Source organism: Haliaeetus albicilla, chromosome 10, assembly GCF_947461875.1.
Source record: "Haliaeetus albicilla chromosome 10, bHalAlb1.1, whole genome shotgun sequence".
In the NCBI taxonomy this organism is placed as follows: domain Eukaryota; kingdom Metazoa; phylum Chordata; class Aves; order Accipitriformes; family Accipitridae; genus Haliaeetus; species Haliaeetus albicilla.
Window position 1 is genome coordinate 79662 of NC_091492.1, and position 15971 is coordinate 95632.

At 42.5% G+C, this 15971-nt stretch overlaps 1 protein-coding gene across 1 annotated transcript in view; it reads right to left on the reverse strand.

Annotated features, from left to right (window-relative positions):
* Positions 1-15971, reverse strand: part of PHLPP2 (PH domain and leucine rich repeat protein phosphatase 2) — a 38971-nt gene that overhangs the window by 6329 nt on the left and 16671 nt on the right. Inside the window, exons 7-18 of the mRNA XM_069793156.1 lie at positions 13722-13868; positions 10914-11144; positions 9985-10187; positions 9419-9479; positions 8579-8674; positions 6425-6580; positions 5459-5659; positions 2654-2816; positions 2023-2153; positions 1515-1625; positions 861-1049; positions 499-730 (exon numbers count right to left, since the gene is read on the reverse strand). Of these exons, the coding sequence (XP_069649257.1) occupies positions 499-730; positions 861-1049; positions 1515-1625; positions 2023-2153; positions 2654-2816; positions 5459-5659; positions 6425-6580; positions 8579-8674; positions 9419-9479; positions 9985-10187; positions 10914-11144; positions 13722-13868 (1921 nt within the window). The remainder of the gene's footprint in view (positions 1-498; positions 731-860; positions 1050-1514; positions 1626-2022; positions 2154-2653; positions 2817-5458; positions 5660-6424; positions 6581-8578; positions 8675-9418; positions 9480-9984; positions 10188-10913; positions 11145-13721; positions 13869-15971) is intronic.

Genomic DNA, 15971 nt, shown 5'->3' on the forward strand with positions numbered 1-15971 from the left:
ATATCCATGGTCTGCATGTCTCAAGGGCCACTAATCCTGTACCTTCACTGAGTAAAACATGGAATAAACCCAAAGAGAGTTAACTTGAATCATACTTTTCAAGAAACACTGAAGATATTTTGTGGGTTTTGAGACAAGATGACTTCCCAGGCCCTGCTCTGTTCTTCAGTGGCTCCTCTCCACACTCACCCAAGTCATGCACAGTATTATGGACCACCCCTCCTTTAGCTCCACACCTATTTTCTTTCCTCTCTCGCTCCCCAAGCCATCCTTGGCATCCTGTACCTGTAGTTCTCAGGCCATAACGGGTGTTTTAGGAACACGTCATTCTGAATAGCTAATTAGCAAGAGAAGCAGAGCAGGAAGCAACAGACAAGTCACTTGAACACCTTCCTGCCATCCTCTCCCCTGTAGTATTGTGCTGGCCGCAGAGCTCATGTTTTTGTACCAAGCTTTTATGGGAGGGTGGAAGCTGAAGTGAAGAGGGTCCAAACCAACCTCTGTTATAATGGCTTTTTGCTCCTTGACTCTCTTGGCTTCTTCTGAACATTGTTCAAGGCTGAAGACTTTGGAGAGAGGCAGCGGTTTTCCGCTTCGGCACAGAATGGCTTGGCACGTCCCCACATTGGCCACCGTCAGAGAAAAGTTGCTGGCTGGATCAGCCACATCATGATGAATATAGCAAAGGACAGCAGAGGAACCCAGCTTCTGCCCAGCCATGCCCAACTTCCTGTTGGAGGAGAAGGTGTAGGAAGGCTCCAGACTCCAGTGACAGGCATTCTGGAGGGTTGCCTCACCCCATTTAACACATTGATATACCTATGCAGGTCCCACCAGGACCAGCTTGCTCACTGTCCTACCTGTGGGAGACCAAGAAGGTGTTGCACATGAACATGGTGTCTGACTGCTGTACTTCCTCCAGGAGCACATCAGCCATGGTGCACTGCAGCAAGCGTGGCAGCTCCTCGTTCTTGTCACCATCAAACATGCCATACACAGCTTCCACCCCCTCTGCAAAGCTCCCCAGTGCCAGGGATGACACACACAGCCTGTTAGAAAAGCATACAAGCAAAGTTACTATGTCTCAAAAGATTATATGGCCCCCAAAACCACAGCTGTCAGGCACCCTGCTGTGAGTGCTGTTCTCACAGGGCAGAAAAACCACTGGCCCTACACTCACTGCCCTATGAGATGTACAGCTGCATTTTATCATTGGAACTCCCAAACTCTCCTTGACCACGATCAGGAGAGGGCAATGGGCACAGCCAGCAAAAGAAAGAAAAAGCACCTCTGCTAGGTGGGAAGCAAAGTCCAAGAGTCCCAAGATAAGCATGAAAACTGAGGGAAAGGACAATGCGGAGGCTTGAGTTACCAAGACTTAGCAAGAGATCTGAAGAGACAGAGGGACACATGAGCTCTTGAGCAAAACAAGTCTGCCTGGGTGCTTTGCAGTGCACTCCACCTAGCACCCTGAGAAGACAAACTGTCAGTGCCTAGCAGACCACAATACTCACTTATTTCTCTGGCCTGCCATCTCAGCTACTCCATGACTCCAGAAGGTAGAGGTGAGTGCCGAGTCGGCTGTGAGGGAGGGTTTAGCATCAATCTTCAGTGTGGTAATGTGACTACAGAGAGAGAAGAACAGAAGTCATTCTCTCCTATACCCTGCTGAACAGTTTGTGGCCAAAGGACCTTGTCCTGTCTAGAGTTTTCAGCAACCTGTGGAAAGAACTGCACCAAGGAGAAGAGTTTAAGGTGTTGGCCTTCCAGAGATGTCTGGCTGCTTGTGCCAGAGACAGCTGGGAGAACCTCATGCCACCTGAGAAATTGTTTCCTTGCTCTGATGATTTGGATCCAGACTCTTCCCTTCCTACAAGATAGAAAGCTTCAGCCGCCTCAGGCAGGGAACATTATAACATCATGCAGTGCTACGATACACACTTTACTATCCCATTTCTCCTCCTGGGAAGGGTTACCCTTCCCTGTGCAGGTCACTACCAGGTTGGCATCTCCATGGCTCACCTGAAGATGTCCAGTGTCTTGTGTTCTAGCACCAGGTTTGTGTTTCCGCTCAGGTCCAACTCTTGCAAGGCACTTGGCAGTGCCTCAGGGATTAGGATTTCAGTTAAGTCATTGCAGCTCAAGTCCACAAACTACGGTATCAAAAAAAAAGCACAATGACAAAGAAAATATTCTCTGTTCTGTCATGTGATCAGTTACTCCATCGCTCCTTCCAAACATCGTATGACCCCACCACTGATTGTATCCCACAAACAGGTCATGAAAATGGCTCTGACCTATTGGTAGAAGAACAATTTATAAGCAGCAAATAATCTGCAATAGCCAGGACTCCAATACTGAAAGAATAGGTCACACTAAAGATAATAGAGGGCCTATATATACAAACCTGCCTACCTATTCCCTACAGTTGCAAATGGTAAACCAGAAATACACCAAGTCAGAGACAGATGGTAAAGATGAATGAGAGATGAGCTGTCTTTGATCAACTCAGAAAGGTGAGAGATCTAGAATGCATGTTCTGTGCCCTCCTCTTCGGTTGATCAAACAAAATGCTGGGATCCCCAGTTCCTCTCCTAGCAGTTACATCATTCTCCAACCCAAACTCTTCCCTGATATCTCTTTACAAGAATACCTGAATACGGGGCAAATGCAGAATCTCTGGAAAGATGCTGATTTCATTAGAGTGTGCAATAAGTGTATGAAGTAGCTTGCAGTTTGCCACTGTTGTGGGAATTGTTTTCAGTTTGTTGCCACTCAGATTCAGCTCTTCCAAGTGCTCCAGCTTACTAAGTTTGCTGAAAGGGAAACAAAAGAATACTGTATCTTATAGGCAAGAACTTGTCACTTTCTGAACCGCAGATAAGGTATCCATAGACACTGCCCTTTATGAGCTACATTTCTAATTTATTGACAGGAGACCAAAAGTCCTAAGAGATGCTCTAATAAGAGCTCAGGGTCCCCAGACCTGGCTTGGATTTATGCAACAGACAGATCTCTTCACCTCTGACTTCTAAAGCATTAAAGCAGAAGATTGTAGTGTCTTAATTTTGAAACTGGCAAAAACGCCTAAGCTGTGTCAGTGTACTTTGTAGGAATAAACAGATTTACATGAAAACGGTTGTTTAGCCTGACCAGTACCAGGAATAATCATGGCAAAGCTTGCACAGATGCAATTAATATCAAATGAATTGTGCTGACAAAATTAATAAAAAAAAAAAAATCCTTAGATTTTTGTGCTAATGTAACCAAATGTGCTGTTTTTTATGAGACTACAAATTAAGCTAACACAGAAGTCTACCAGTATAGCACTAGCTCTCTACTATATTCCAAAGAAAATGCATTTGATATCCCCAAAACTGGACTGCAGAAGATACTGAAAAGTAATAATGAATTAAGAATTCAGTGTAAGTCCTTCTAGTAGGGTTCTCTGAGGAGGCACTTTCAATGACAGTCAATAGATTGGTGATTAATAAGAAAAACACATACACACTCACCAAATTATACCTAGTAAAATTTGCAGATAAAAAATATGGTGGAATCTCAGTTTCAACATATAGTAATATGAACTACTGGTAACATAAACTTACCTTAAGAGCACCCAATTTAAATTAGCTAAGTAATGTTATATACATAATAACTTGTACAAGTCGCAAACAGAGAGGAAACAATCCTGAGAGACATGGCTCTGAAAAAGGCCCAAGTCAGGTAACAGGTACTCAGAACAGAACAGTGTATAAAGACATCACCAGAAGGGGACTTAAGTAGATGCTCACAACCAACATTATCTGCTTATGATTTTCAGCAGTGTCCAAGTTCTGTTGTCTACATATAGCCACAAAAGCACTGAGAATTTGGAAAACGTTCACAGGAAGCCTCCCCACATACTAAGAAACTAAAAAGGCTGAGTATGTTTATCATTATACACAGACAGCTGCAGTTTTCTTAAGCTATGCTTGGAAAAATCATAAAATCACAGAATGGTTTGGGTTGGAAGGGACCTTTAAGGATCAGCTGGTCGACCCCCCCTGCCTTGGGCAGGGCCATCTTTCATTAGACCAGGTTGGTCAAAGCCCCATCCAGCCTGACCTTGAACACTTCCAGGGATGGGGCATCCACAGGTTCTCTGAGCAACCTGCTCCAGTGTCTCGCCACCCTCATTATAAAACATTTCTTCCTTAGGTCCAACCTAAATCTCTCCTCTTTCAGTTTAAAACCGTTGCCCCTTGTCCTGTCACTACAGGCCTTGGTAAAAAGTCTCTCTGTGCCTTTCTTATAATCCCCCTTTATATGTTGAAAGGCTTCAAGAAGTTCTTCCCGGAGCCTTCTTCAGGGTGAACAATCCCAGCTTGCTCAGCCTGTCCTCATAGGAGAGGTGTTCCATCTCTCTGATCATCTTTGTGGCCCTCCTCTGGACCCGCTCCAACAGGTCCATGTCTTTCCTGTGCTGAGGACTCCAGAGCTGGACACAGTACTCCAGGTGGGGTCTCACCAAAGCAGAGTAGAGGGGCAGAATCACCTCCCTTGATCTGCTGGCCACACTTCTTTTGATGCAGCCCAGGACACGGTTGGCTTTCCGGGCTGCAAGTGCACATTGCCAGCTCGTGTCTAATTTTTCACACACCATTACCCCCAAGTCCTTCTCCATAGGACTGCTTTCAATCCATTCATCCTCCAGGCTGTACTGATATTGGGAATTGCTCTGACCCACGTGCAGTACTTTGCACTTGACCTTGCTGAACCTCATGAGGTTTGCATGGACCGAACTCCTCAAGCCTATCAAGGTCCCTCTGGATGACATTGCTTCCCTCTAGCCAATCAACTGCATCACAAAAAAAAACCCCTGAAGCTACAAAGTTTTCATACTAGAAAGACAGAATTATATACTGGTAAAAAGAAGCAGATAAATAATTCTCACTGAAAAATAAGACGCAGGCTTATATAACTGAGAGCAACTGGAATAAATTAGTAGGATCACATGGGAGTCTCCAAGCCTCTTAAGTTTCTATGTGGAGCATAGATTTATTTCTGTTTCAACTCCAAATCATAAGCCTTGTGCATTAATTCATGGATGAAATTATATGACCTGCATTGGGCAGGAGTTCAGGCAAGTCTGAGGGTTTTCTGGCAAGACTGAAAAGTGAAAGAATGCAGCACAGCAAGCTGCATGCCAGTAGCATTGAAGTTGCGAAGAAATACTGTCCCCCATCCCCACACACATCCACCACAGCTAGCAGGACAGGAACCACTGCAGCCAACAGTACCCTGTGGCAATCCCCCTTAAAATGCTATTCCTCAGTGTGTGTGTAGGATGGCAGGCTTTTGTCATCAAGCCACAGGGAGAGCATCTTGCTTTGACACTGATTCACGTACAATTGCAGTAAGGCAGGCAACATCCTCCTGGTGAACACCATCTCGCCCACCAGCCTTGCTTATTTACCTTGCGGGGAAAGTCTGTAGGTTGTTGTTTGCCAGATGCAGGATCCGTAGGCTTGGGTGTCCCACCAAGACAGGGATGCATTGATCTGTGAGGTTGTTATTGGTCAAGTAAAGCAGCTGCAGCATACTCAGACTCTCCTCCCCTGTACATGCAGAGGGCAAGGACTCCAGGCTGTTTGCAGATGCATTCAGGTACCTGAGGCTAACCATAGCAAGTGCAAAAATCAGACTTCACATCTTCTAAACCACTCCATTAACAGCAGGAAAAGGAGCTATACAAATGCCAGTGTGGACAGAGCAACAGCATCAGACAGGAGGCCAGACAACACAGTGTAACATCCCTACTCACATTAAGATTCATGAGTCTACTAATGACTTATTAGCTATATAGCACTGTGGATGTACACAGCATTTTACAGTAAACAGTGAGTACTGAAGGGCCCATAGAGGGGGTAGGTAATATGGTGGAAGCAGACTACATAAACTCTTACTCAGAGTCTTTAAAAGAAGGGTTGACTCATGTCTGAATAGACAGTTATGAAGGGTTGTTCATTTGTAAGAGTCTCTCTCGCTGTTCTCCAATGACCTGATGTACTTTCTGCTACAATATCTGAAAACCTGTATGGCTTCTTTCCTTTGCACCTGAATTTATGCAGTACTTTTAAAGACAAAGCTCTTCAGGCAGTAACATGATCTTAGAAACAGTTGCAACTGAAGCTAATTCTTTAGTTGGCTGTTGGACTAGGCAGGCCCCTGTTTTGCTGTAATTAAACAGTAACATGGACTGATTCCCTCAAATCAGCTTGATGACTTCCCTATGGCACCTGAATTACCTCCTCATAAAGTGCACATCTCATTATCTCTTACACAAATGGCACCTTGCAAGGACAGTCACACAGATGCCACTACTGGCCTTTAGAGCTCCAAAGTTTAACACAGACAAAAGATGCTTGCTACTGCTACTCACTTCAGAGCCTTGACAAAGAGCATCTCTGGGAGTTTAGTCAACAGGTTGTGCTGAAGGTCCAGCATCTCCAGTGGAATGTGTTCTAGAAGAGGTGGAAGGCTCTGCAGACGATTGTGCCCCACCATCAACTTCCGAAGGCTCAAGCTGCTGAGGATCCTAGAAAGACACAGGAGTTTCTGTATCAGCTTGGTTCACTCCTCTTCACACCAGCAGAGTAGGAAAAGGTAGTATTTACTCTGTTATAATTTGACTGTACAGCAGAGAAAAATTAAAACACACTGATCCATAAAATGTAAACAATGACAAAGCAGAAAAACACACACGGTAAGGTGCCTCAGTCACTCTGAATGCTTGGAAGTGCATCTACATTTCCCTCTATGCTACTGCAGATCAGTAACTTGTGATATGAGTCAGTCTGTGTGCATATGCCTAGCATTCTCTCAAGCAGACAAAAAAAAGAGAAGTCACAAAGGATGAATTTAAATGCCTGTTTTCACCTGTAGGCAGAAAGAAGTGCTTCCCCTGGGCCAACTTAAATTCAGAGCTTTAACTGGCTGCTTAGCACTGCTGTATTACTTTTGAGGCTGTTGTCACATTCTCCAGAACTGCAGTGCTTATTGAAGGAAAAGGCCTCTATCCCCATGAACTGCAGAGAATTGCTTGCACAAATTTTGAGAAAGGATAACTCAACACATCTGGACATAGCCTAGAACCACCCTGCCCATTTGTGTGAGGTGATAATTTGGGACTATATTCTGAGAGCCCTGTACAGAACAGCTTTGAACCACGAAATGCTAAAGCTGCATTAGTGCACTGCTCCATGTGAGCCAATTAATTCCGTTTCTCTCTGTATGCTGTGGCTTCTCAAAGCTAATCATAATGAGGAAAAAAAAGCCATTCAAATGCAGATACAGCAATTTCCTTATTCAAGCTGACTCATCGAGAGCTGGCTTGGGTATCTCCACTCAACACTGTCACACACCGCTTTGATACAGCTCTGTTTTCGGACAACTAAGTGTAAAAGACAACTTCACGGTGAACTATATCCCCTTATGAGAGGCTCTTTAAGCTTTAGTCTGTTGGACTAACCTGATCAATGGCTGAAAGTCAACCCTGGCAGAGTTCTAACTGTACACAAGACATATTTACAGTGTTGATGATAAACACATACTGGAAGAGATCCCTAATGGATACAGTAAATTCCAGCACTTAGGAATCCTTAAAAATGCTTACATTTCTTTTTAGAATATATATTTGTCTCTCAATTATGCAGGCTCTTTTTGCATAACGTACTTAAAATTTGGTCTTTTTCATCCATTGGCATGGCTAAAATCCTAAGTTCTCATTATCTCATCTTTGTTACACCCTTTTCTTGCTTTTGATGTATATAGTCTTGTCTCTGACAACCATTAGAATGTCACTGCTAAGATTACTTCCTATGCCTGCTGCTTTAACCTGCTCTCTGCATTTCTTCACTGTAATCCACCCTCCTGTTCAATTTCAATATAGCTTACCCTAGACACTGTGTCTCATTCATTACAGTCACACCCCCACCAAACACACTTGTTAGGCTAAGAACATTTGTGCTTTGCTTCTTCCCATGATATCCCTGATACCTTGGAGAAGTCATAAATATCTGCAAAATTATATTAGTTCTTGGCTCCCCTTTGCTGCATTTCTGCAGAAGCTGAAAGGGAAACAGGGAGAAAGGAGTTGGCTGATGATATGTTGTGAAAGCTACCTTTGAGATCAGCTATATCGTATCTCTGTGATATCTCCCTATGAAAGGTAACAGATGAAATCTCTGTGGGGCAATGCAAGGCATATCAGGGCCTCACCTATGACCTGTGTTCACAGACACAATGGTAACACACATAAATCATAGCAGTGTGTTCTACTTCAGGTGCAAACAGCTGCAGTAGAAGCCAGAAGCATAGAATGAAATTACCTGGCCCCTGTTATTCAAGAAGCTGATTTGGAAGTCAGTTCTTTCAAACATTTGAATACAGAGTATTTTCGACGCTGCACAGAGAAAGTAAGTGGATTATATCTGCACAACAAGGAATAAAGCAACTGGAATAGCACTGCTGCTCTCTTCCAGTCAGCTCACCATAGAAGAAAGCTCAGCTCTGTATAAGAAGAAGGTGTGCTGACCTCGATGGAAGCTCCATAAGAAGGTTGTAGCTCACATCCAAAACTTCCAGTTTCTTTGCTTCACAGGCCCAGTCTGGGACACACTGCAGTTGATTGCTGAGAAAAGCAAGGGGGAAAAGCTAGATTTCAGCACTCCATATGAAACAAACCCTGTTGAATGCTGCATGACATTAGTGACAGCCAAACCAAAACCAATAGGCAGAAAATTAACAACAGTATCCGAGCTAGTCACGTGGAATTTATCTCATGGCTAGCTCTGTAATGCAAACTGAGCTGGTGCATGATTGGTAGAAAGTACTGATGCAATGCTCTGATGATCAGGCTTTTTCTTTACAGCACTGACATCCCCAGAACAGGCCACCCTACACTATCCTGCTATTGTGCTTTAACCCAGAACTGAAGCAAAAGGTGATCAGGTCCTCTGGGCATCCTGTCTTACAGGTCTCACAATGCTGTTCCAAGGGCAGATGCAGGCAATGAAGCCAACAGCAGAGATCACTGGCAGCTACTCTAAATGTTTACTCCACAGATTCCCACCATTCAGTCCAGCAAGCTGCTGCAAGTTCAGCGGTCCCTGCTTGGCTTTTTTTGCTGATTACAGCCTACAGCTGAAGGACAGCCAGTCACCGAGACAGGTCATACTGGTTCAGAGAGGCTTCTGGTCTGGGACACTTTCATCATTCTTTAGTACTGAGCTTTCCAGTTCTATTGTGAAGATGGAGTACCTTCCCTCAATTGCTCTTGACTCTCAAAAGCTTAAAAGCTCCAAAAAAACTTCTGCAGAAAACAGCAAAGGTGTCCAGATACTTGCTTTATATTCTGTGGTGTATAGTCACTTACTGAGAGAGTTCTAGACATGTCAGTTGACCAGGAACCGGATAAATATTGACAGCTGTCAGACCTGATGAAGTAAAGCAAATAATTATGATTGCAGAACTTCAGAGGGAAAACAGCACACAGAAGCAGACAGACTAGCTAGCAAGTAAGACTCACAGTCTTACTTCATGGATACTCAAGGTTTCTACTCATTCGTCCCAAGACAGAGTTTGCACTTCATACATCTGCCATATGGCACTACAGCTTCTCACTATCCCTTCTCTCCATCTGCCACATGGGGCACCAGAACAGGGGAGAACCGCATGTTTATTTGTGGACTCCCAAACAGATCTCACCAGAAGACTAATTCTTTGGACACTAACTCAGCACTGCAGCCTGCCCCATTACACAGCCTGCGCCCATACATGCGTATGTGACCCTAGGAGCTGACCTTAGAAGACCCATCACATACAGTCTCACTACTGTAACATCAGCATATTTTTTTTTGGGTGGGAGAGGGCAAAGGGCTGTTTTCCTTTGTTCCCAGGGCTTGAAGGAAGAAGGCAGGTGAAGAAGGCAGAGAGACGTACAGTTGCTGTTGGCATAGAGGGCCCGAAGAGAAAAGCCACTCAGTGTCAACTCTTTCAGCTTATTCCGCTCACAGTGCAGCTGCTCCAGGCTGCCCAAGGAGCTCAGATCCAGATCTGTCATCTGATTGTCTCGTAAATCCATGCAAGTCACAGATTTGTTCCCCTCCAGAGTGTCAGCTGCTGCTCTCTTCAGGTTGTTCAGCCTAAACACTCAGAGATAAGAGTTACAAAGTCAGAAAATAGGACACTGAACACTGGACATCAGTAAGAAGAGAGAGGAAAGGAAAGGAAGAGTTCTGGTGAAGGCTAATGCCAAAGGTGAGCACAGTGAAATGTGTGAAGAGCAATGGTGGATTTCAGGCAGTGAATACAAAGAAAAACATTTCCTTTGTCTGCACTGCTATGTGAAACCATTTTACTCATTCCCCAGTGTTTAAGAGATTCCGAAGACCAGTCTAGAAATTAGAAGCCAGGCCAAGGGACAGCTACTTCACACTGACACAGGAAGTTAATGCAGAGACTAGATACTATACTGCCTTGCCACAAACAAAAAGTTCTTTGTCCCTTTCTGAGAGGTCTGCAGTTGGCAGCGTGGAGAATAAGGATCACATCTCGGGGCAGGTTCAGGCACAAAAAAGGGTAGGACAGATCAAAGAGCTACTGAAGCTCATGGTAACAGTATATCAAGAGAGGAAACTAGAGGTCTGAGTCACATTCAGTGGCTTCAGGTATTGCTCAGTTAACCTTGCTTCTCCAAGTGAATTCTGCACACCCTCCGAAACAGAACCCCCTAAAAGCTAAAGAATCAATAAAAGAAAAAATTACACCTAGTTTATTGCAAAATGTAGTAGAGGTTACACAGCTCCTCTGCTGTAAATGGAAAGTAGCAATCTGGTTTATATACATATATGGAAGTTTCCCTCCCTTACCTCAGGTCCACACTTTTGATGTGACTCATACGGTTCAGCATTGCAAGGTCCAGGGTCTCTAGCAAGTTCCCTGCCAGGGCTAGTTTGTCTAAGATGACGAGTTTCTCACAAATTGCTGGCAGTTCACAGAAGTTATTGAAGGAAAGCCCGAGACAGCTGAGCTGTTGCAGACTCCCCAGTTCTTCTGGTAAGGATGTGAGGAAATTCCCATCAAGCCAGAAAGTCTGGAGACTGCAGCAATGAAGAGAAAGTAATTCAGCAAAGAGTAGTGAACATTACATCTAGCATCTTCAGTGAATTTCCTCGTATAGCTAGCTGCCTCAGTGTGGCTATTTTTTAAAGGTACCTAACAGCCAATTTTATTCTTATACACATAAAGTTACCGGAGTACTTCTATTATGCATGTAATAGGCTTGGAACTGCATGTATGCAACACCAAATAGTTCCTAAATTATTTTGGAGGTAAACTTCCAGTTGTGCCAAAGATTGTAAGTTAACATAAGCAAAATACAAATCAGTACTTACGTTGTAAGTGAGAGATATTTACTTAATCACTTGGTTTTCTACAAATTAAGAACTCCTCACTTAGCATGCTGGACAATCTTTAAAAGACCTATGACAAACTAAAACCAAAACCAACAGCAGTAACAGTACAGACCTGTCTCATAAGAAACAATAAAAATCAACTGCACCTTCATAATCCAATTGCTGGAATCGCATATCACTATTATGGCACTTATTCACATCTATGGCACTTACGGCACAGTTTAATCACAATTTCTATCACACTAATACACTGGTAACAAATTTGTACATTCTAGTTGTCCTTTCAGACACTCAGAAAAGAGTAGGGTGGCTTTCTGTTGCAAGATGAATTGTTTTAAAGTTTGCATGGGTTTTGAGACTCAAACCCCCAAAATACAATTCCCTCATTATGATTATGTTCCAGCAAAGAACTTTCTGAACAGTGTTTACTGGTGGTAGAAATGCAATCTGGGGCCATAAAAAGTTCTTATGAATAAGAACTCAAGGGATCAAAAAGATGACTGGACCCATAACTAAGTTGTAAACCTCTGAAAACTGTAAGCCTGCATACAGCTTTTTCCTCACAGGTTGCATATGGCTAAAAGATTGCTCTGGAAACGACTTGCTTACACCCAATGTAGCTGCAGACACTCCTTTATTAAAGATAGAAGCTGGAGTAAGAGCAGGCCACAATGAACCAATAGCTCAGTGTCAATGTTTATCTAAACAAATGCAGTAATAGTCTTGCAATTAAATTTACCTAAGCTTAAGCTTTTATGCATTCTGGGTAGCTACTGGGAAAAACGGAGAAGGTTTTTACTCCAGCAAACACTTTTAAGACAAAATTTTCAGAGGGGATGCCCAAGCATTTCCATGTTAAAATCCTTTCTAACACAAAAAGCAACCAATTCTGTAGAAAGCTATCAAAGCATACTAGTGCTGACAAAAATGACTAGACCTCTGTGAGAAGTTACCACAGAAAAGTTTTATACAATAAATTAAAACTTTAATAGAAACTGCATCAGTATCAAAAATATTAAATACAAATAATAAACAGAAATTCAGAAAGTCACACACCTCAGCAGCTGTAGAAAAATGTGCATGAGCTTATTTGAGAAACAATACAACTGTATTCAGACAATGCTTCATCTGCATCATGTTTCCTCATCTTTTCTACATCAGCAGCTGTAATGTTTTAATAGTAGTGATTAAGGAATTGCACCCGAGACTATCTTTGGTCCTATAAGGTGCCCTTATACTTTAAACTTGCATACAGTTACGAAATCTGCAATCACTTTTGCGTAAGACATCTATGAATACTGCGACAACATAATCAGCATACTCTTGCTTGTATAAATAAGGTCCACAGACTAGGCCTCAGAATTTGAGAGGCATGTGTATTTTTCCTTAGTTCTACAAAGCCTAGCTGATCTCCACAGATGTTTCACTGTAGTAATCTGTGGCTTCTGGAAATGCCCCTGACAGCATGATCCTTAGAAACTCTTGAAGTATTTTAATGTAAACATAACAATATTTATGTTTAACCGATAAGGCACCACCATAACAGTAGTTAAAAGAAAAAAAAGTAGAAGCGAAAGTAGGAAGGAAATAACAAGAAAGCAGGCAAGGGAATGCAAGATGGCAGCAGATGGAGAGAGAACAAGATGCATTCGAATTTATGTAAAAATCAGACATAAACCCACAAGAAATCATACAAGTCACCCCAAAGTAAAAACAACAAAAAAACAAACCAAAAAACAACCCCCCAAAACACACACCCCACAGAGAACATAAAAAGCTTCAAGTCTACTGAATTTTAAGTGAGAGTATATTCATATACTTAGAAGCCTTCACATTACTCTAGTTCAGCAAGGTGGTACCTGTGATTCAAGGCATCATAACTGACTGTTAAGTGTCTTCCTAGGCCACTCCAAAATAGGCAAAATCCATTAATCTTTACTAGGAAACTACACTAATATATTTTACACAGCTAGTAGAACATGCAGGAAGTAAAAAATGATGAACAGTAACCTGCTTTATACCAGTGACTTAAAATATCAACTGTATAAACATACTGTGATATCTTCATTTTCAAGGAAGAACAAACCTTATTGGACACCTTGATTCTTGACCTTCTGCTGGAGTCAAATCCATCATTCAGTCTTCATGGGCAGAACAGGCTGCCCCAGCACTCATACTTTCATAAGTGGTACCTTCACGTCAGCTGTGCTCAACCGAAGCACCAAGGATTTTTATGGCTACAAATAAAACGAATATACTCACTTCAACAGTTTGCCAATCTGGCTTGGCAAGTAATGAAGTCCATTACAGGAAACATTAAGCTCTGTCAGAGTAGAGATCTCACACAGTGATACAGGAAACTCTCCCAGTCTATTATGAGACAGGTTCAGGCTCTTCAGCTGAGAAAACCTATTGGCAAGAATACTAGTTAATTCACAAACCTCCACGGTCTCGAAACAAAACCATACAAAACCAGTCAGAAAGAATTTTTAAGTCTTTGTACACTGGCAATACAGTCAGCTAACTCATTATGGGAGTTTCCGCAACAACCTTCTCTTCTGACAGGCTTCCTCCTAGTGACTGATACCAAGATTAAGGAGACTAAAAACATTAATTTAAAAAAATATACCTTCAAAGAATTATTTAGAGTAAAAATCTACAATTATGCAACTTGGGAAAATAGGAGCTGAAAACATTAACTGGAACCATTCTGAGAATAAAACAGAGGAGGGGAATGCCCTTTTCAAGCTAGGCACAACAGAAGGCCTAGCAGAGCTGTAAAAGGGAAATCCAGGAAAGCGCCAACTTCACACTGGGAAGCCCCAAGATCTGCACCCAGAGGTGCTTGGAAGAGATTCCACATCTAAAGTGCCACCTGCTTGGGAGACTGTACCATAGGTACAGCCACACGAGAACTGACACGGCCCTCGCAGTCACTAAAGTCCCACCTGTGCTTAACAGATGGTTGCCTATTCCAGCTCCTTCTATCACTGTGCTAGGTCCAAATAGAGGGAAGAAATTGAGCATGGGCTGGGGTACTATGCAAGAGGTTCTTCTCAAAGAGTTCCTACTTCTTTCTACAGGAAACAAAAGTATTTTTCCCCAAGTAATAACCTCCTCATCCAAAACTGGAACCATCAGAAATTAATTCAGTGGGGAAATGAATATCATACTTTTATGAGACCATTGCAAATCTAATGTAATGTACCAGGGAAGTACTACTTGGAAACATATAGTTCATTCATCTGCTCCATCTAGCATACTTTTTGCTAGGTAACGGTGAGTAGCTCTTATTTTGAAGCAAATGTTTTAATATAGGTAACAAAACCAAGGTTCATTAATGGAGGGAGAATATTACTCCTAGCTTGAAATGGCTTTAAGTGTGAGACTGAAAGGTTTTGAAATTTTTTCTTCTTTATAGCGACTCCTTTTTCCGATTCAGAATACTTGGAATGATCTGTGTAGGAACCATGCATTATATTTCTCTATTTTGCTTTATAACCTTTGGGGGGGTATGGTGTTGAGAAAGCACCCTGTCATACAAGTAAGGGCATAGGCATTTTATGGTTGCTGCAATCACAGACAGACTCTCTTGTAATGCAACTGAAAGCCAAAGAGAAAGATGCTGTATTGGTAATAGCCTTCCTAAAGGGAACATACTGTATGATGCAAAGATCTACCAATGATACAAAAATCAAACTTGCCCACAGAACTTCACAACAATAATGGAAAAAAAGGAAACAATGAGGACAAACCTACAGATTTGAACTTTCTCATTAACTGGTTCAACTTTAAGAGATTTAGGACAGATCACAGTTCTTGGGTTTTGGAATCAGAAAATGCTTTAATGAAACTGCTTTCTCTGGAGTTCTACAATGGCTTTTTCTACAGCACATGCCTTTAACACCAAGCAGCTCTTTCTCTATCATTAACAGACTGAGGTGAGAAACTGCCCCAAGAGGCATGGCATTAAATGCAACAGCACAACCAATTTTCAGAATTCATCCATGTGCAACAATATCAAAGCAAACACAACAGGGGCATTAAAGTTTCCAAAAGCTGAAGGGAAACTAGTACATGACACAGCTTGGTCTGAGACTCCGTGAGCAGACTGTCATGTTCAATGGGGAGGACAATACTCAAAAGCCTTTTGAGTTCCCCTTCTGTTCCTTCTCCTTTGCCCCAATATTCTCAAGCAGTAGGGATGTAGGAATGGAATGCAAACCCAACTCTCTCTCAAGTTGTACAAGAACCATGTATTATAGGGAATAAGCATCCTGAAATTGTTACAGCTCCTCAAGTTTTGGACTGTGCTCTCACAGGGCATATTGGGATTACACCAAAGAGGTATGGAAACACAGCAACAAATCCTCACTGGGATGACCATCCTCTTTGAGCTGCCCAAACTGGTGCAGGCCTGAAATATTCCCAGTTCAACGCAACAACCTGCTCTGCCGCCAAAGCATCCCAGTACAACTCTGTATCAACTAGCTAGAATGGTGATAATAGACA